General features: G+C 40.5%; 1 protein-coding gene across 4 annotated transcripts in view; it reads left to right on the top strand.

Annotated features, from left to right (window-relative positions):
* LOC118792902 (complexin-1) overlaps positions 1-18,049 on the top strand; it is a 33,112-nt gene extending 15,063 nt beyond the window's left edge. For all 4 annotated transcript variants that reach the window (XM_036550745.1, XM_036550743.1, XM_036550744.1 and 1 more), the window contains 2 exons: positions 12,562-12,737; positions 17,701-18,049. In XM_036550745.1, the coding sequence (XP_036406638.1) occupies positions 12,562-12,737; positions 17,701-17,898 (374 nt within the window). In that variant the 3' untranslated portion in view covers positions 17,899-18,049. The remainder of the gene's footprint in view (positions 1-12,561; positions 12,738-17,700) is intronic.
* The last annotated feature ends 3,652 nt before the right edge of the window (positions 18,050-21,701 follow it).

The raw sequence follows: 21,701 nt of genomic DNA on the forward strand, positions 1-21,701 counted from the left end.
TTGAAGCTTGGGCAGAAACATAATTATCCAAAAAAGAGATACCAGCCACAGAGAATTAAAGAGCGGAATGTCCAAATGCCTGTTTTTTTTGTTATTTTGAGTGAGTGTTGATCAAGGGAGAACTTAAACCATTGGGAAAGAATGGGTCAAATGAGAATCAATTGCTATATCAGTTAAATCAGCTCAATCAGAGGGAGCAATCAATTGTAATCATAGCTAAGAAAGAATAAGACCTGCCACGCACTCTCTGAATTTTGATGTATATTAAAATAGGGGAAAAGTTTGAGACTATAAAACCAGAACCAATGACACTTCCTCCCAACATCTTGTTCAATATGGCTTGTCAGTCCAAACTACAGTCCTTATGCAGTTCAGCAGAGAAGCCAAATACAAAGAATATCATAGTTTTACTGCACAGATACATGTACACAAATACATGAGGAAACTAACAAGGTACGACTGTACAACATTTGGGCATACTGAGAATTGACACAGACATGTCATATCAACCATACACTTAGCATAAGTCAATCCCTTCATTGACGGGAATGGATTTATACTAGAGATGGCAAAATCCTCTCCCCCTATTCATCAAACCTTACAAGCAAAGGGAAGAGAGATGGAAAAGGAGATGGTATCTTACTCCAATCCATGATCATCACTGTCACAAGGTCAAAAATGACAGTGACAATGTTTCAAGCACATAGTGGATCTAAGACCAAGTGTCTCAGGTTATATTGTTCTTCACACTGAGTGAAATGACATGATGGTAATTAGATCCCATCAGCACGCTTGTCTTCCTTATCTTTATGGGACACTCAAAATGATTTATGTTGCTGTTGTTTTTTTTTTTTTTTTTTTCCCAACAAGGCATGATTAATTACTGAAAAACATGCTAAAACACACAGATGATTAAAACTCCAGCACAAAATCTGGGAAGAACCGAGTGGTGTGAAATCGTGAACACCAGACCGAAATGAAGTAGTGTATTTACGAACATGTGCAAGGGGAAAAAAAAAAAAAAAAAAGTAAAAACTCACTTCATCTCTGCCATCAATATGGTGAAGTGAGAATGTTGGTGAAGTGAGCCCCACTCCTCCATAAGGGGCCTCGTCATGTGAAACCCTGCAAGGTCATGTGGGTATCAGTCAAGCTGGGCCCGGTTTCTCATGTGTCGATGTCTTGCTGAGACCCACTAATGAGGGCAGAAAAGTAATGCTATCACAGACGTTTAGGGTGAGAATGTACTCATTCTGAATGCAGTGCCAGTTGTACGCTCGAAGCTGCTGATTATAAATGGCTTCTATCAAGGAAAGAAGAAAAAAAAAAGCAGAGAGAACACAATCAGTGTGGTACGCTGATTAATGAGTGTTTGCCCAACGTGACAGAAAATATGTATTACTGTATGTAGATTATGAAATGGTGTTATCCCGAGATCAAATTCTCATCATGGAAAATGTGAGTATAAATAGCTGTCTGCGTTGGTGCGGTTGGTTTAGGGGTTTGTTTGCTAGGCTTGGGGTATGGGGGATTTGCTGTGGTGATTCTGGCAACCCTTCACACGGCCCATCAGGCATTTGCTGCAATCGCATGACCCATAGTAGCCCCGCCACCAGACACGTCCAACTTGGACACGTCAGATCACCAACAGTTCCCAGTCTGCCCCCCGGAACCGAAGGCAAAAAAATCCCAGAGGGGCAACGGGAGTGACCATTCCAGCACCCAGATAAAAGGTTAATTTTCCGAGCGAGTGGCTCCTGTCGGTTGTGTTAAAGCAATGATTTTTATAGTGGGCTAAGGAAGGCACCCCTCACGCACTGGGTGTATTTTTCACTGTCTCCAGGCATGGCAAAGCGATGACCGCACAGCAGACATAACACACAGAGTCATCGAACACATGGCCGACTAGTCGCTCTCTCTTCCACAGTTTTCCATTGTTTGTTGGGAGCGGAGCACCAACTTTGGTGCAGAGCTCAATAATGGCAGTAACCTGTCTGAGCGAAATGCCTGGTGCACATAATGGCAATGCACTTCTCTGGAGGCTGTGGAGTCCTTGCTAATGGACTGTGGGGACTATGGGATTTGCCATGGATCAATCACTACTGTGGCGTTTCTTCTCCTCACATTAAAGCTTTGCTCTTTTCTTGCCGAGGGAAAAAAAAAAAGCCTAATATTTTCCACTACTCTCATCCCCACTGGATGGGCCCAGTCCATTACAGCTGCAGGTGTGAGAGTGCATTAGGACAGAAAGCTCTTCTCAAAGTGCTATAGCCTTTCTTCCAGAGAACCCCACATGAAATTGCTCCTGTAGATATCCTGTGATAATGGCTATAATGACTTTCACAGAGACCAGTTAAACTAAAGCACAAATGGAGACATTTTCTCTGTTTAGTTTGCATTGTGAGTTGTGTTCAGAAAAGAGGAAAAGCACAGGGATGTTAAATTTATATATGGACTTTCAGCATTAATGCATTTGCTTTTTTGATAGATGATACTGCAATTGAATGTGCTATTCACAGCAGTGTATATTCAAATGCATTTGAATTATAAATGCATTATGATTATAAATGCAGACTATTATAACTGGCTTTGGTTAAAATGGAAAAAATTGGTTGGAGACAAGACCAACACACACACACACACACACACACACACACACACACACACACACACCAGCCCTCCTGGATCTAAGTCTAACACTCCTGGCCTAGATCATTGGATGAAGAAACAAAAAGTTTAGAGAAAATAATCACTATTATTCCCTTTCCTGATGCACTACCTGGCCTTCTTTTTGAAGGAACGGTCAGCAGTGACAATGAGTCAGCTCACAGAGCAGAGACCGCTTTTTGCTTCCATCTCCTGTCACCATTTGACTCTTTTTTTGCACTCCTCTCGTGGCGGATTCTTGATATTTAGAGCAGGAGCAGTCTCCCAGCAATAGCACTGGACAAGGAATCTTAGCGTGACCTCAATTCTCCGCGAAGGTGGCACTTCAAAGAGCACCAAACAATAGTCTGTCTACAAGAAACCAAGAGGGCCTTTTCAAGGCATTCAGACAATGCTTTGTGATAGAGAGGAGGACAGCTGAGCAGGTCCCAGGAATAACCACTGTGAGATGAGCATGACGTTCCTTTTTATAATGCTGTTTCTATTACCCAACGCTCCATTTAAAAAAGAAAACATTCCGTGTGTTCATCTTATGGGCTTGAACTGGTGAATATATTCAGCTAAGACTGGAGAAACATTTTAAATCTGTAGCGACTCTATGAGATTTGCTCCGGTCAAAACGAATTCTATTCTGATCCATACTAAATGTAATTTATAAATTTTGCCTGATTATGCTGATGTTTTCTAAAATAAATCCTTTAATATCTGTAATGGATGTGCCTGTATTCACGCTGCACATAGTTAAAACACGTCTGTCCCTTCTCTCATCCCTTTTGGGTTGCAAACCTGAGTAATGTTTGATAATATCAAACAGTCTCTTCATTACGGTATGGGAGGGCTTTGCTATACTGCATGATGGAGCAGACGAAGAGCAGCCCACTCTAGACCTCAGTAATTATTATTTTTTTTCCTGCGTTCTCATTTCATTTTTACTGCCGTTCTCCACCAGACCATTACCAAGAGTAATGCATGCTGTGCAGACCGTGTAAATTTGATTAAAACAAGTCTGCCAAAGGTTCCTATTTAACTTTTTCAGCTGCCTGTTCTTCACCTTATACTGTACTAAACAGAGGGGCAGAAAACACGTACTGTGGATTCATGCCGTCTGTTATCTTCTTGACGCAAAAGAGAACTTTGTGATATGTGTGTAGCAACAAATTTGGGTTACTCTGTTTTGACATATATCTTTCATACAAGTTCTATATGATTTCTTACCTGCAAATACCTTGTGTAAAGGTCAGTGAATCTTATTTTGGTCTGGGACAATGTGGCACAATGGCCCAAGAACAAGTATTTAATGTAGGCAGGATACAATAAGTACTGATAGTGACAAGTAGGCCTTGAAGTGGTATATCTTCTGGTCCATTGTACTGCACATATATACTGAATATGCAGTTTCTTATCTGGAGACCATTAGTTTTGTCAGCTGGCATTTAATAATATATTTTCATCTCCACAGAGACCACAAACCACTTGCTTCATTGTGAACTGTAAGCACTGTGTAAAAGACATCATATCATTCCCTTCAAACACTTATACATTGTTCCTCCTTCCAGCATGCTTTCATGGGATGGCTCAAGTCTTCTCCTAAGAGGAGAGGAGAGTCTCCATTATATGTTTGGGGAAAAACATAGCATTTTGTGAAGTGAACAGATTTAACGGTGTAGTTCCGGTACATGACAAACGCCAGCCTGCTAGGATATGTCAATAAATGTTTCATTGAGACATTTCTTTTAGAGGAATAAAAGGTTCAGAAACAACAGGAGCCACACGACATGTTCCTGACTACTCAATGCAAACATCAGATACCCCTCAATGCACAACAGAGGGCTGTATGACATCACACAAAGTATATTTAAAATTCCATTCTCAGCCATAGCTATTGAAGACATACTGTTTGTTTGGTTATTCTAACTGCTATTATGTAAGATATATCATTTCTTAATGGTTTTGTCAGTTACCTTTAAAGGAGAATGGTTCATCAACCTGGAAAGATTTAAAGTGTATGTTGTTTACGGTCTATTCATAAAGTTAAACAAATGTATAGAACAAATATCCCTAAATGTCCATATCAGAGATTCACTGATTGATTCATCTTCAGTAACCTGAGTTTTATACCGCAATGTCACGCTTCAAACATCTTAACATTTCCATGTAAAGATGTTACTTTTCAATAATGCAAGCCTTAGTTAATGAAATAAATTTTCTTAATGAGCCACTTTCATGAAATCGCCTCCCAGTTTTAGCGTGTTAATCCTTGTGATAAACATGCATGTTAAAAATAACCCACCCATCATATACAAAGGCACACAGGGATGTCCTCTCAGAGAACAGAGCTGCTTAATTGTGAGTTAGGCCCTTCATGCCTCATTAGTGAATGCCACCAACATTTCTGGCAGCCATTAGTGCTGTTTTTTTTTTTTCCATCACAGCTCAGGCACAATCACTTATTATGTCTGGACCTGAGTACATTATGAATGTAATCTACTATCCGTCCCATACCCTCATGACCGCATATTTTATGTTCATCATCCACTGATGTCTTCTAAAAGGAAAACGTATTTCATCCTGGACTGAACTGATATCAAGGCATTTCACTAACTTTCTAACTATATCTTTCAGTATGAAAAGGTAATGAATGGAAAGCAAAGGTATTTTTCGTTCAAATCACAGACTAGTCTTTAAATAGGTCACAGCATTTCTGATGAGATTATGCAGAGCCATTCCTGACTTCTACCATTGTAAATTTGATTGTACATTACCCTTATTCGCAGGCATACACAAACTATAAACTAAAGCCTCAGCGCAAAAACAAAAAAAAAAAAAAAAAACAGACAAATGTTAAGTTGATTCTGCAGGAAGCGGAAGTACCGCTGTATTTGAAATGCCTTTTACAACCCACAGGGCATTGAGTTTATCCCTGTAAAAGCTAGCCCTCAAACCATAACAAGTGTATGAAAGGACCGTGCTGCATATGCACCAGGCTCATTGCGATTTGTGAGTTGGCCTGGGTGAACTTGTACCTCATAATGCATGGATAAAAGGATGAAGTGGGTGTTAATAAGTAGCTACATCAGGATGACCAGGGAGAGCGAGCATGCTAATTGACTCTTGGAAATAGGATTTGAGGGCATTTGCAGACGCAGACCGAGTAAGCGAAATTAGATTGTTTTCTGTCCATGGGTAGGGTAGGGCGGGTGGTTTTAATTGCATTTCATCGGGGGGGGGGGGGAACTACATATGCAACCTTTTCCGGTCATCATTTTGGGTGGGGGATGTCCCGCCAACAGGAAATTCTGGTGAAATATTTGTTTCTCTTGCGCAATCATTTTTCTGTTTATATGTTCAGACATCGTGCTGTGTACTGATTTGCTCCAAATTTTATCCTACTTGCAAAGCCTGTATCATTTGTGACTTTGGCTGAAGTGTAACAAATATACACAACAGTAATTCAATACATTTTATTAAGAGGCAGGTGAGTCAAGGTTTCATTCCAGCCAGCCTGAGCTTGAATAAACAGATCTAACAACTTAATTTCTGTACTTTCTGAGCCTGAAATTCCCTACTAGAAATGGTTGAAAGTCTGTTTCATACAGAAAAACAAACAACAGAGACAGTATAGTTGCTTGGCCTTTATTTTTGTTGGTTTAAGTCCCCATGACATTAGAATTCTGTTTGTTGGCATCCAAGGGTAATGGATTATTGAAGATTGTCTTTGAGGTGGGATATGCCTTCAAGCTCGACTCTAATTATTGTTTTTTTTTCTTCAAGTCTGTGCGCCTTTCTACGCATGTTTCCCTCCAAGAAATAAAGACTTTCAACAAAACAAGTAAATATGTATTTGAGATGATGTAATATATTGTGTGGACCTTAAAGTTACACTAATTGGCCTTGTTTTCATCCCCTTGTCCTGAAAGGTTTAACAAAATCTTATATCTCATCACAGGTAGAATCTTGAGGAAATATTTTTAGCCTTAAGTAATACATACTGTAGAGAAATGTTGCCTCTACTGCCTTTAAGTAACCTTGAATCAAATAGCTCAAAGGGGAAGTATGTCAGTGGAATTTTTTCCTTTGATAAATTCTATGAGAATGTAAAACTATTGTAAATCAAATACCAGGCCCTAACAATTGACAATGTTATTATCAGTCAAACAATATTGACTGCAATGATCTTCATAATAGAGGTTGTCAAAATACAACACTTAGAATTGACTAAACAGACTTCAATATAAAATGGAAATTTAATGAAATGAAAGAACAATTACAAAGGTGGTTCTGAGAGAGAAACACGTGTACCTGCAATTGAATATTACAGTGGACTCATCTACATGTCAGGTACTGTAGCACTTAGCAATGTTGACTGTTAATTAATATTAACACCTAAATTGTTGGCAAAGTTTCAAGGCAGCCGAGTGCCAACCATACAGTAGTTTGTATGCTGCTCAACATTCCGGAGTTATGACAGCAACATAAGGCAGCACATTTAGGGGTAAATGCATGGGTGGGGAGTACGTTTATCAGCGAATAAATGAGCTGGAAATCGGTGAGAGGGTCTCGTCTTTAACCTGGCTGGAAGCATTGGGAGGAGGGTCCTGTTCCATGCACCGTCGCTCCCGACCACCTCCCTGAACTGTCAAGCCAGTGACACGCAGATAATCAGCACGGAAAGTCTGCGGCGGCTCACCGCGATTTCCGCCAGGCGACCAAGTGAACCGCCCCGGTCTGCCTCCCCGCGTTAGACCTCGCCTGAATAGAGCGCGCGTCTGGCGGAGGGACCGTGGAAGAGGAGCCATCAAACCAGAGCTCCATTAAAACAGCTAAGCGCGCAGTCTTCAGTTTTTTTTATTTTTGCTCTCACGGATGCCCCCCCCCCCTGCGCGTATGACAATATAGAGGTGCTTATCGTTGTAGAGTATGTATTCTGCGCAGTGCTTATTCCCGGCTCGCTAGTAAATCCGCTCGGTATGCCAGCCCTATCCGGACAGATCGGTCCCGGGGCCGGGGATTAATGTGAACCCTGGGCCCTGGGCCCCTGGGGCAGTACTGATAGAAGACGGTGTGTCCTTCAGTGGGAATGCCGGGGTGATGCATTCAGCCTCCCCTGCTATCTCATCTCTGCACCACTGCGGTCTTAAAAGGAGGGTCTGTTGCCTGCTTTCCCAAGATAATGGCACGGAATGGATGATAAAAAAGCAGCATTGATGTACCCACTGTCAGCTTTTTCCCTTGTCTCCCAGGAGATTTCCACAGATACTGTAACCCCCCTCACACACACACACATACGCACACACAGCCACACACACTCTCTCACACACACACACACACACCACATAAAGACCTGGTCTCATTACTGCTCTGACTGCAGTGTCCCACTACCATGGGGCTTTTGCACTGTTGTTTTTCCTTTCACCTTCCCTGTCACCCAGTTCCACAACAGATTACTGCCTCCACCCGGCACAGGCCCTGTATGGATTGCCTGCAGGTGCTGGAGGAGCAAAGCTCAGATCAAACCTTTATGGAAATCACATTACTCCACACTGCTTCTGTTCTCTTTTTTTGGCCTAGAGGGTCTCTGGCTTCTTTACCACCTGGCCCATTAATTAGTTCACTGAATCAGTTATTTTCTCTGCTACTGTGACTTAAGTCATTTTTCTTGCTCTTGAGAGAGCGGAGACATGCGGAGACTTTTTTACACCAGCTGGACCGCAGCTCCCCAGGAGCTGAGGTGGAAAAAAAATTTAAAAAACCGCACAGGTCTGCGTCTCGTTGCTAGTGTGCAACCACAGCAGTAAAGGCAGCCATGTTTAAAAGCTGGCCGCAGGCGGATCTGTGGGTTTAATGACGCAGATGAGAGGTGGGTGTGGTGTGGAGCATCAGGCTGGCCTGGAGGCGTGGTGTGGAGCGTGACCCTGCCAGGTGGAGCTGGTGACAGTGACAGAGCGGGCGGAGGGAAGAGGACGCTGTGTCCTCGAGCGGGTCCTGCTGTTCCGGTCACGTGGCTCGCCTCAGCTGGGGGGGAGGGAGCATCACCTCTCACGGTCCTCGTGGAGGACGAGAGACCTTCACACACGCGAACGCAAATACACGTACACAAATGCGCACACACACACACACACTCTCACACATGTGGACAGAAGCATACATACAAACACACAGACACAAAACATACAAAGTCTGTTAAAGGAAGAGACTTTAAACAGCCACCACTACCTTATACCTGGATATGACATGTTGTTCTAACATTTACCTGAACCAATAAGAACATACTTGTTCTTATCCAAGACTTATCCAAAGAACCAACTGTTAGCTGTGCCTATTAAATCATGAGGCACATTAAGAACTCTTTGTCATACTGGTGTCACATGAGTGAGAGTACATGTGATGTTATATTCCATAGCGTGTTGTGTAATGTAAGGCTGTTTCAGAATAGGATCTGTCAAGCTAACAATTACTGTGCATTCACCCCCCTGCCAATCACAGCCCAGCTGTCATACAATACAGTCACAAATGACATGGTGACAAGATGCTCATCTGTGTTTACACCAGGACTTATTCTGAAATGAGTCCTTTCTCTTGTGTTGAGTGATCCATGCACTGCACAGTTACACACTGTTGAGAAAGCTGTCTGACATCAACATGTCAGCAACCACTGCTGCTTCACCATTCTGCAAGACCGGCTTTGCCAGGATCAGACAATTTCATTAACCATATGCCCAGAGACTACCAACAGGCTCTGGGAAACTACGAACCATAACAGACTGTAAACCAATCAAGATATAAAGAGCCACGCTCAGCAGAGAACGGATGAGGTGAATTACATGAATAATGATACAAGGTTAAAAAATGTTTTAGCATTGTGTCTGCAACAGATTTCTGTTCGGTGTTTCAGCGTCGTGTTCTGAGTTGAATAGCCCAGAGCGTGTGTGAAAATGCTCGAAAACATTGGTCACCTTCAACAAGCTGCAAAAAATCTGCTCTAATTTGCCTCTCATGCTTGCTTGGTACGAACAGTGCTAGCTCATTTCTTGTGCTACTTTCACATTCACGGATCTATGAATGACTGAACGCTAACAGCCATTTTGCCACATCATTACTGGACTGAGAGAAGTGGAGGTATATTGAACTGGAAAATAAAATGTTAGACTCGTTTATGAGGAGGCAGCACTGCCTAAGTGGTCCATGCATACGGGCAGCGGATGCAGGTTTGGAGGGAGGCCATGACCTCCCCCTGGTCAAAGGGAAAGACACATAGAGAGGAATGACTCAGTCATTATGAAAGTACACCATGAGCCCCGGAGTTAATTGCAAGGGTAACACAGATCCTACCGTCTAGTCCAGAGGTTCAGAGATTCAGTTACACTGCCAGCCGAAGAGATTTAGTCTTGTGTAGGGAAAAGCACGCAGGCGGCATATATGAAATCAGGATGAACTATGTAAGTCAATGGTAATGCATAGGAATGAGAGTATTAGAGTAAAGAACAGGCACGTTGCTGCTGTTTTGCTGATTTTATATATATAGAAAAGAAAGATGGAGTATCACATAATGTATGGTATTATAAGGAGCCAAGATCTTTGTACTCAAACCCTTTATGAATCAGTAACTGAACAATACAAAGAAACCACTATAAATAATGATTAGCTGAATATCACACATCAGTCAAAAATATGAAATACTATACAGCAGAGAGTATTGATGGATTATGTGATAGATGTTCTTGTTATGCATTTTTGTTCAAACACAATAGCCAAATTTCTCCTTTCAGTGTTTTCTGAAGCTGAAAAATACAGCTTAATTGTGACAGTGCAGTTATTTGTCTTTTCCTCCTAAATCAGTTGAAAAATGAAGTCTTTTTTTTCCGAAATCAGCTGAAAAGTGAAACTCTGAAACGTCTAATTTTTTTGCTCATTCTTCTGTTGTGAGTTTTGTTTTATGATGGTAATGCGAGAGATTTTAATTCAAAGGGAAGATGCAAGCTTTCTTCTGATTCAAGTAATACAAATTTCACGGCTTGATATGTATTCAGTTCCGTCCATGACTCAGTGTACATAAAATAGCTACAAAAATTCTGTAGTTAGATTAACACAGTAACCGTGTGTCCTGTATGTAAAATGATATAAAAGTGTGAATTTGATGTAATGTGACATGCTCAATCAAGGCACTCTTGTTTTGATTCCCTTTGAATTTTTTTTTTATGTAAATCAATCTCTCTCTTTTTTTACCCTCAAAATTAGCAGTATGTTTGATTGATTTGAGTCTAATGAGTTCAGTGTTTTTCCTCAAGTCAGTCAGCTGTGTCGGACGAGAGAATTATGACTTTCCTCCAATGTAATATGACACCAGAACAGAACATCCAGAACATCCCTGCCATTTACCAAAATGTCAAAACTGAACATCAAATCATCATCAAATAACATCTGTGTTTAATGAAACAAAAAACTGTATATATATATGGTTCCCTTAAGTTCCCTTATAGTTCTATATATAGAGAGTGAGTTTGTTTTGTTATACTATACATATATGTAAGTATATATAATTATTGTAAGTATTCTACAATAGTTATTTATATGCTTATATTGTATTGTTTTGGTCCTATATGTGGACTGTGTCCACAAGCTATCTTAGACCAGCATATCATGGAGAGTCCCTGCTTGGCCACGGCATGGTTAGATTTGGGCAAGGGCTAGCTGTGGCTTTAGCAGGCCAGGCTGCTAATGAAACACCGCAGGGAGGGCAGGCAGGCGCGTTAATTACAGTATGCGAGCGTGCCGTGGTGGAGGAGGCGGGAGGCCGGCGGTCTACCACGCTGCAGTCAGGGGGGGTGGGGGGGGGGGGCACATCAAATACGCTGCAGCAAGTGACCCCGGGGGTTTTTGAGGCCACTGATGAATTTTAGCGAAGCAGATGGTCCGCTCTTTTGGCGTGTCGCTCCGGAGAGATGCGCCTTCTGGCCTGTCCACACTTCACACAGACTGGGTGACGAGTAAGGGTAGAGTATGGTGCTGGATGGGGCGAGCGGGCATATTTCAGTCCATACATCTCTCGTACGGTTCAGGAGGGCCAGGCTGCATTGAAGTTCATGCCCAGTGAGGCTGGGCTGTGGAGGAGGACCAAGCCTTTCAGCTGCAGCTGTAACTTGGGCAAAGCACTGGGGCAGAGATATGTCTCTGCTCGCTCGGGCATTCCCTATTGCCCCCCCCCCCCCCACCCCCACCCCTCCCATTTCTGTCTCGGCGCTGGCCTCTCTGTGATGTGCATTTGCCCTGACTCTGTCTGACGGCCACTCCCAGGTGCACGGACTGATGTGACAGTGTTCAGTTCGTTCACATGAAGGAAAGCTGCACTTTAAGAGCTCTGGCCACAAGTTTTTTTTTTTGTTTCTTTTACAGATTTTAGGATGTGAGCCAATATTTCTGATAACATTTCATTTTAATTTTTTCCAAAGGAACATCTGGTCATAAATGTCATTTTACATTTGCTTTACAATTATTTCTGGATCCAAGGTGACTTGGATTAAAAGATGAAATTTGGATCAAACTCGTAAGCCAAACATAAACATTCCACAAGGAATCCATACCTATGAATATTTACACCTTGCTACCACACAGCTGCCCACTGTAAAGGCCTTCTAAACTGGATCAATGTATCTATAATTTCACACTTTCATAATAATTGTGCTGGAAGTCACTCTGGGTAAGAGCATCTGTTAATAGCATGTAATGTAATGTAATAATTGTTTAGTTTCAGTCCTTCCTGCATATCATACCATAATACTTTTATTTTTTTTTAAGTGGAGGCTATGTTTGGAGGCATTCACCTTGGTTTGTGTGTTGTGGGCCCACTAGCGACAGTATCCCTAATGGTTTGTTCGTTTTTTCCCCTCTCTCGTGAAGGGGCCACCAAAGACATGGGGAAGATGCTGGGAGGAGAGGAAGAGAAGGACCCGGATGCTGAAAAAAAGGAGGAGGAAAGACAAGAAGCTCTCAGACAACAGGAGGAAGAGAGAAAGGCCAAATACGCCAAAATGGAAGCAGAGAGAGAATCAATGCGACAGGGCATCAGGGATAAGGTAAGGAAAGCTTTCTTGATCATGTGCCTGCCCATTATACCTTTTCATAAGACTGTGCAGACTCACAACCTATGTAAAGGGTCCATGGTGATATATGCTAATCAACTTTAGTATATTTGCAACTGGAGGTGTTCAACAGAATGAAAGGTTTATGAGGAATACCCTTGATCCTATGATGCTGACATTATAATGCAGTAATCAAATAGTGACCAGGGAACCTTTAGAGGTATTTAAAAAATATGATGCTTAGATTGTGATGTCAACCGATGTTGTTGGTAAACTGCACAGCCACAAAGTGCTAATGGAGTATACTTCCTTGAAGGAAAACCAAACCAAATAAAACAAACATGTGAACAAAAAAGCAGAAAAAAAAACAGGAAAACCAGAGGCCTAAGGGTCAGATGGTGAAAGACTGGCCAGTTATTCCCTGGGAAAAGGCATGGGAAATTCCTGGAAAACAATGGAATTCAGTACACACAGCAGGACAGAAACAAATGGCTGGTGAATGAATTTGAGTTGTAAGTTTTCTGCCTTACAGGTCAGCCTGTCAGTACTGCTACTTCTACCATAACTTGTCGCATAACACCACATCAACACCCCTCAGCATTGTGCTTTTCTTCCTTTTTAATCCCCTGCATTGGTGGTCAAAATCTCAACCCTCCCGAGGTGACAGATTTTCAGGGAGTAATTAAAGCTGACTCCGTCCCAGTGAACAATTAAATGAGGACATTTTAAAACATGACGTAAACATGCGTCACCTTATTTTTGTTACTTAGTCAGCTTTCACTTTGGGTTGCAGGCTGCCTCAAATTTTGCAAGCAGTGCCGCACACCCATCAAGGAGGCAGTGCACACAGTGACCTCAATCAAGTTTGGGCCGGGGGGGGGGGATAGACAACAAAAAACCACAAAAGAAAAAAGTAGCAACTCAAAGCTTGGGGAGTGTGACAAAGTTTTAAGACAGGCGCAGGGAACTGAGGGAGTCCTGAGGGTGCTTTCTTTGAAGAAAAAGTGACAGCGTGCTTTGGCAGGCATATGATCGTGGACGCTGGGAGGAAAAAAGAACGACTATGTCGGCATTTCTGTTCCAGACCGACACGGCCTTTTCGCAGTGACCTTCAGAGAGAAAACAGCACTTCACAATGAAAAGTAAATAAGTGGGAGTCAAGGCCCAGTGGAGCGCCGGCTTCTCTAGCAGCTGTTTTGAGTCTTTCCATTTCCCACAAAACGCACAGAGCTGTGGGTTCATACCTACATCTCTAACAGAAATAACCTGACAGAGGAGTTTAATAATTGTAAACATCCTACAGCATACCTACATCTCTAACAGAAATTACCTGACAGAGCAGTTTACAATTATTAATTATCATTTCAACTTCAGATTTTTAATATGATGGCATGGATTGAATTATTCACTTATCAAATGCACCTTTTTATGGTAAATATACCAGATGCAACATGGGTGCCTATGATCCAGATTGTATATTTCTCTGTAGAAACTTTACCTACCTTGCAAAAATGAGCATGTGCATTGTGCAATGTTTTGATCGATTATTGCCTCTTAAATTATGCTGACCTACACCAAGCCAGGAGCGAAGCTGACCTTTACAATATTACTGACTCCAGACCTATTCGGCTCTCTTTCCTCAGCTCACTCATGGGTGTCATTTTATGCGGCTCTGGACATTGACCTGTCTGTATCCAGTAGTGAATTTTATGAAGGCAATAGCTGGCTCTGGCAAAAAGCAATTGAGGTCTTACATTTTGCTGTGTCTATTCACTGGCACATTATCTAGGCATGTTAGCTTCTGTTACATCTGATGTGGTTGTATCTCTTCTTTAAACCAGTTTCAGCAAGTTTACAGAATATAGGCTCGGCCTTCTATATGACCTAGCAATGTGCTGTTTCGCAAGCCTTGAGTCACAAACTTAAGTAAGTGTTACATTTTAAATCCTTGCACATTTTTCATTAATCCTAACAGCTGTCACACAAATAACTTATGTAAGAGTTAAAAATATATTCAAATTCTGGCCCTCACACTAATACCGTAAAATCTATGCGCTTAGAAATTAGCATAAATGAAGTCGGCCCTGCTTACATTCGGAACTGCATGTGCACGCTTTGTGCGTTTTACTGAAATTCAAAATAAAAACATGTCAGTGTTGGGATGGTAGATATGTCATCTGCAAAGTTACAAAGCTGTACAGGTTACCCCATACCTGTACATCACTGAGTGTTAGGTCTGTTTTGGACCTTTTAGGACCATGAGGTCCTTATTTTCAACTTATTATTCTTACTTTTCCAGTTGCATTACATCATCAAAATAGCTCTGGTAAACCAGTTTATGTTTCTCACTAATGGTTGCAGTCCAACAAGCAACTTAGATATTTAATTCTATTTTCAATGATTGGGTCCACTAGCTAACAAACTAGCCAGCTTCTTACCCAGCAAGCTTCATCATAGCTTAGCTGGCACTCAAATGTATTTTCACAGTTGTTGGCATGCCAGCAAACTCACTTAGATAAATCATTGCTTGAGTGGCCAACTTGCTAGCAAGATGTTGATATGGTTCGGTAGTTAGCTGGCTAGCTCAGTAAGCATAGTACTAGGTTCTGAAAAATGTACTCCCAGTCAAGACACTACTTGGTGCTGAAAGCATCTGAAAATAGTATCTGAAAACCATAACTTCTGTCTACAGAAACACAAGACTTTACACAGGAAGTTACACAAAATTACGAAACACTGAGTAGGCTTATTTTGGAATAGTGCTTGTCCAGTGTGTGAGGTGAAATTGTATACTGTAATTTGGCTCTGTTTTGATATCAATTATTTTGATAACTGAACTATTTTTAAGTACTTTACTGATTTACAGATAAGTAGTTAGAGCATAGTGAGCTTTCACGGGGAGTCTGCAGTAGTTGTTACTGCTGTGTATTGTTTTCAGACTAGTGCTGTTGCTAGCTAGGAGGATGTAAATGTAATATGAGTAATCTGCCATTTTTAGAGGATGAAGGTATTTTTGTGGAGGTTATACATTCATGATAAATAATATTTTTTCATGTATGAAAATCTATAGGCGCCTTCGTGGGCTGTTAGTGCTGTAATTTTCTGGAATACCACTTATCATGGGAGGAGTTAAGGAGTAGAGGAAAGGGATTTATTTGTGCAGAGATCATTCTGAAGTGAAAGAGGACTAGAATGTCATAAAACCGACTGCCTGCGGGTCCAATCTACCATCCAGGATTAGGCCTGCATCTCCACGCTCTGTCCCACAGTGTGACAAATATATTAAAACATTTCACTCCCTTTTAATTCACACAGGCAGGACATTTTAGATTTCCGTATCCGACCCTGACAAAATCTTAAAAACATTACTGAACGAATGCCTTGCATTCTGAAGCTCCGTGAACCAACTTTCAGCCCCACTCCTAGCACATTTACTATTTTTTTTTTAACTAATGAACCAGTCAGTTTTCTTTAGAATGTGCTGGGAGCATGGCATTCACCTTGAGCACTTGTGAGAACAGAAAAACCATTCACTGGGATCCAGAGTCCCTCAGCACAGATCAATGCATTCCTGTTGAAAGAGGCTGCTCTCTCCAAGCGCAGGAAGATTGCATCTATCCATTATTGGGAAAGCAGCGAGGGTCACTCCCGCAAGAGGGACTGACTTTCATTTTCCACTTGGGTGCTCCAGGATCAACCGTCACACACAACAGGCTATCTGTCATCCCTACAATACAACCCACAATCCACTTTACACACACACACAACACACACACACACACACACACACACACACACACACACACACACGCACACACACACACACACACACACACACACATAAACATACACACAGAAACACAGACACACACACACAAACACCATCAACACGTCCCTTCCTGGTCTCCAGTGTCAACCTCTACCAGGGCAGGACTTGATTCAGTTCACTCTCATTTGAGAAAGAGACAGGGTATTCTTGCTTGAATACAAATAGATGACTGACGATAAAAGGACTTCCTTGCACACATGAAAATAAATGTTAGACTTAACATGTCTGTACTATTACACAACAAACATTAAAAAAATAAATAAATGGCTAAATCAGCAAAATGATTTGTGCACATGAGCCTGTTCCGGCCACTAGGGGACTAATATGGTAGAAAAGGAAATACAGAGGGAGCAGAAGACAGGAGTGTGGTCAAAAGATTTATTACAGGAATTCCCATTCCTTCCCGATGCTTAAGAACTATATTGTTCCATTTCCCCATAAAATCCTATTTTACAGTTCAATTTCAAAACAGAACCCAATTATATTTTACAAGAGAATACCCACATGAGCTCCCAAGTTACATTTCAAGGCTCCTGGGACCAAAATAATAAGTGCTGTCAGATCTGGAGAATGGAATTTCCAGGTTTAACGGGAAAAAGACTAGACCTGAAAAAAACAAATGTAATCATTACAAACTGAATCGCGTCTCATATTAGGATCCAATCCTCATTTTGGTAGCACGGGAAAAGTGGTTGTTTTCTGAAACAATTCAATTAATTCCCACAATGCTTTGAATTTTTAAGCAACTTCTACTTCTGAAGAACAGCTTTAAAGCTTTTCCTTCCAATGTGTCAATCAGCATTTCAATAAAGTTATAAAACTATTTTAAATTGACAGTGCACTAGCTATACAGAAACATGATTCAGCGACACTAGCAAGTAAAGTAAGCAAATAAAAAAAGTTATGGACGAGCAAGAGGTTGTGATTCACTCACTGATGTCAAAATTAGGTGTCTGCGCAAATATAATGCCCTCATATCCATTTATGTAACTCTTTTGTGGTATTGATGGTCTCTGAAGGTATTACCAAAAAAGAGCGAATGTAGTGAATATGTGAGCCGCTGAGGTGGGAGTACGTGTTGGGAGGCAGGGGGTGTATGGGCGTGACTGACTGCTGCTGTTCTTCCAGTACGGCATCAAGAAGAAGGAGGAGCGGGAGGCCGAGGCCCAGGCGGCCATGGAGCAGCCGGCCGAAGGCAGCCTCACCCGCCCCAAGAAGGCCGTCCCTGCCGGCTGCGGGGACGAGGAGGAGGAGGACGAGAGCATCATGGACACGGTCATGAAATACCTACCAGGTCCCCTTCAAGACATGTTCAATAAAAAGTAACACGGCTGGCTATGTTTGATTGTTACCCTTTAGTTTATATCGCAAAATTCACCGCCCCCCTCCCCCAACACCCTCTTCCCCTTCACCTCCCTCCCCAGAGACTTAGAATATAGTCCAAAATTAACCACATTTAATCTGTTTTATTTGTAAATAGCCTCTGGAATAACTAAAAATAGAATATGTATAAACTAAGGAAATATATATAAAAATAACTAAGAGTATAAGCCATACTTTTACCTTTGAAGAAAATCTCGGTATCATACCATGTTGTTGTTTAAGTTTTTGGTTGTTGTTGTTGTTCTTTATATTAGATATATTAATAAATATGTAAGTGTTTATCAAAGCTCTAGTTATGTGAATTTATCAGTCCTTGATCAATGTCCCCATGCATTCCATAAGCATCGTTGTAACAAATGATGACAACAATGTTGTAAAGTGAGAAAGGAAATTCTACATGAATCAAAATTGTTTTGAAAGCATGCCTGTGATGATATCCTTCGTGATTATATGTACATTTCCCTTTCTTTTTTTTTTTTGAGTTGCATAAAGAACCAATGCAATAACTGCTTTTTCCATGACAGACACCTACATCCATTGTGTGAGATAATAAATAGAATTTAAAGAATAATCTCATCTGACATCTATGGTTAACCACCCAGCATTGAGAAGGTTTTCTCAGACATTTAGATTTGGAGGCAAGCTCAGTACATGCAAATCTATTTATTCTCACTGTTCGTGACAAATCTTCAAAGCTGTGTTTCATCAAAAAATATTCTAGTAGTCCTATAAGGATTTTTTGTGAGAATTACATCAAGCAAATCATATCAACTAGATATAAATTCAATTGGATCTAGAGGGCTATATGTTTTATGTATGTTTTTCCTTGCGGTGTTCATACTGTAAATATTAAGAGTTGTTTGATGTTACATTTTTTCCCCACAGTCATCTATTTTTATTTTTATTTTAGGTGTGCTCACTTATATAAACAGACAGTGACAATGGTGCAATATTGTTCCTAATGAAGTTGTCTTGTATCAGTTGGTTTATTAAAGGGAACGAAATCCCAAATCAGCAATAAGAGACAGTCTTCATTGTTGTGTGTCCCACTTACTTAGTAGACAACATTGATGTTACATATGTAGTGTGGTCTTCCTAATAATGGCCATGCATTAAAGTCAATTCAGAAATGTATGATAGAAATATTGTTGAGGTAGGTGTCTGGAGCCATAGGGAGTAGATTAACGTTGTTTTGGCCGTTAGGACTTGTGGCCACAAATAACCGAATACGTGCAAAATAATAGGTAGGAATGCCATTCACCTTGAGTCAGTGCAATGCAGTATGTCTTAATTAGCATAATTAGCCCTGTGTCAATGTTATATTTCAACAGTATAATGGCAGAAAACAATAGCCACTGTGAACAGTCAGTTCTCTGTGTTTTATACTGTAGTGGACTGTTCACTTGGGGAACAGAAGGGAAACAACAGGACTGAATTTCCTGAACAGTAAGAAAGCAGCTCGCTAACTTATGAATAATGAATCTGGAGGAAATCAAAATGTCACAGAAATCTTGGGTCTTCTTTGTTTTTATTGGCTTTTGACATGACCTATTGCCTACAGTATTGTGTCCCTGTTTGTACCATGAAGGCGGCAGGTATTGAGTTCAAGATTATGTTAGAACGCACTATAGTCACGTTAAGTCACGTTTGGCATAAGGGAAACTAAGAAATCTTGTTGTATAGCTGTGATTTATATTTTCAGATTTTAGTAAATTACATATTTTATTTCAGATACGAAGCTCTAAATACTCAACAAATACAGTACTGCAGAATCCAAGAAACTGCTGTTTCGAAGTTTTGGCCTGTTAGTGTATTTGGGTGTTTTGTTTCTTTTTTGACATTGTGACAGCACAAAATCCAGATGGTTCAAGCACAGTGTATGGACTGAAAAAAAACACACAACACATTACATTATATCTACGAATGCCAGTTCAAGTAAGGCTTTTAAATTATGAGAAGCAAAAAGAGTTTCAAATGTAAGAAAACCATTGTTTATATACTGATTAGTTTCTTTTTTCTAAAAATAATAACCAGGCCACAGTTAAGATCTGTTTTAGGACCCTTTCAGAACATTCCAAATATTCTGAACATTCCTTTTAATTGGTTGTTGTATGGAATTTTGTAGTTTTTTCATCAATTATTGATTGAAATGTGGCCAGTGTCACCAAGTAAAACTAAATCTGGGGTGCAATGGCAATATAAGAGTTTCACTCTGCCGTGTATAGTGAAACTCTTATATTCACTATTCCGTTTTTTTTTTAACAATTTAACCATAATCATAAAATATGTTTTTATGCTTTTAATCTTTTACAGCTATTTAGTGTAGGGCTATGATTTTACAAAGGTGGTTGCATGGGTGGGTGGTATAACTTCAACTTCATCTTCAGCTGGTGTATCAATGCTACTGATAGAAACCATTGACAGTTTAACGTTTCTTGGTAGCTCCTAGCTAAAGCAATGGTGCATCAATCAATACCAGTTCAATTTTCAGTTGAAGTTACATGCATGCGTGTGCCTTCTTTTCTTGCACCTCAGCTTTACCAGGATAAACATGTCTGAGCCAGAACAGAGAGACAAACCATTAACAAAGCACATTTTTATAAGAACTGTGGCTGTCATACATGACAGCCATGCAGCTGAGAGATTCTAATCCCTGCCACTCTTTTGGATTGGACTGTTCCCTCTTTTTTAAAACTGAGAATCTTGAAAACAGCTTTTTTTCTTATATTTACCGTATTGAAGTTGGACCAAAACCCCAATCCACTGGAGGCGAAAGGCATGTGAATGCCTGCGTTTACATGTACGTTAGATCAGTGTCAAATTTGGGTTGTGTCGTTTTTACTCCATGTAACAGTGACACTGTATATGAGGATATTCCCTGATTGTTTTCTACATGAGGTACACTACGAGCAGTTTGTTAGTATGTATGAATCCCAAAAGCCTTAGTTCCATTTTGCCACGATTATAAATGAAATCCAGTTTGTGTGGTAAATCCAGTTTGTGTGCTGTTGAGGTGGGCCATGTTTTTGAGGGAGAAAAGTAATCGCTACACAGTGTGGTAACCAGTATTGTCGGTATCAATATCAAATATTCTTACCTTTTACAAACATTTTATATACATATGTTTGTAAAAAATGTATGTACATATTGATATGACTTTTACAAAACCCCATTTAAAACATAAATTTTCAACCTTAATGTATTTTGTTTATCCAGGTGTTACATATTGGGGTGAACTGACAGCTGTTGTAGCTGGTTTGTAAAGGGATTTCAGTGCACTCTGTAAAAGTTCCATATTCGTACATATTTTAACAGATTGGATTCATGCCGCTTCCCTTTCACAGACTCATCTGTGTACAAAAGTGTTTGGAAATGCTCTGATTATATACCTGCAATGGTGCATCTACCTGCAAGTATTTTCCATTTGACCCCTATTCATGTTTTATTAAACCAAAGAAAGGAGTTGATTTAGAAATATACTGTATACCTTTTTTGGTCACAATTGTTCATCCGTTACCATTTAAAATGATCTCAGGTATTTAACTTATTTGTGCATCAACCACATAATTCTAATGTTTTTCCTTTGATTATTATGATGTTTTCTTATTTGAGTGAAAGAAAAAAAACAGAAACAGAACATTTTGTTTGGGTGACTGAACAGTATCATACAGTTTTCAGTATCATACCTTAATTCAAGTCTTCATGACTGTTCATTACATACCATTAAATCACTATTCACACAGCCT

The sequence above is a fragment of the Megalops cyprinoides genome, chromosome 18 (genome assembly GCF_013368585.1).
Source record: "Megalops cyprinoides isolate fMegCyp1 chromosome 18, fMegCyp1.pri, whole genome shotgun sequence".
In the NCBI taxonomy this organism is placed as follows: Eukaryota; Metazoa; Chordata; class Actinopteri; order Elopiformes; family Megalopidae; genus Megalops; species Megalops cyprinoides.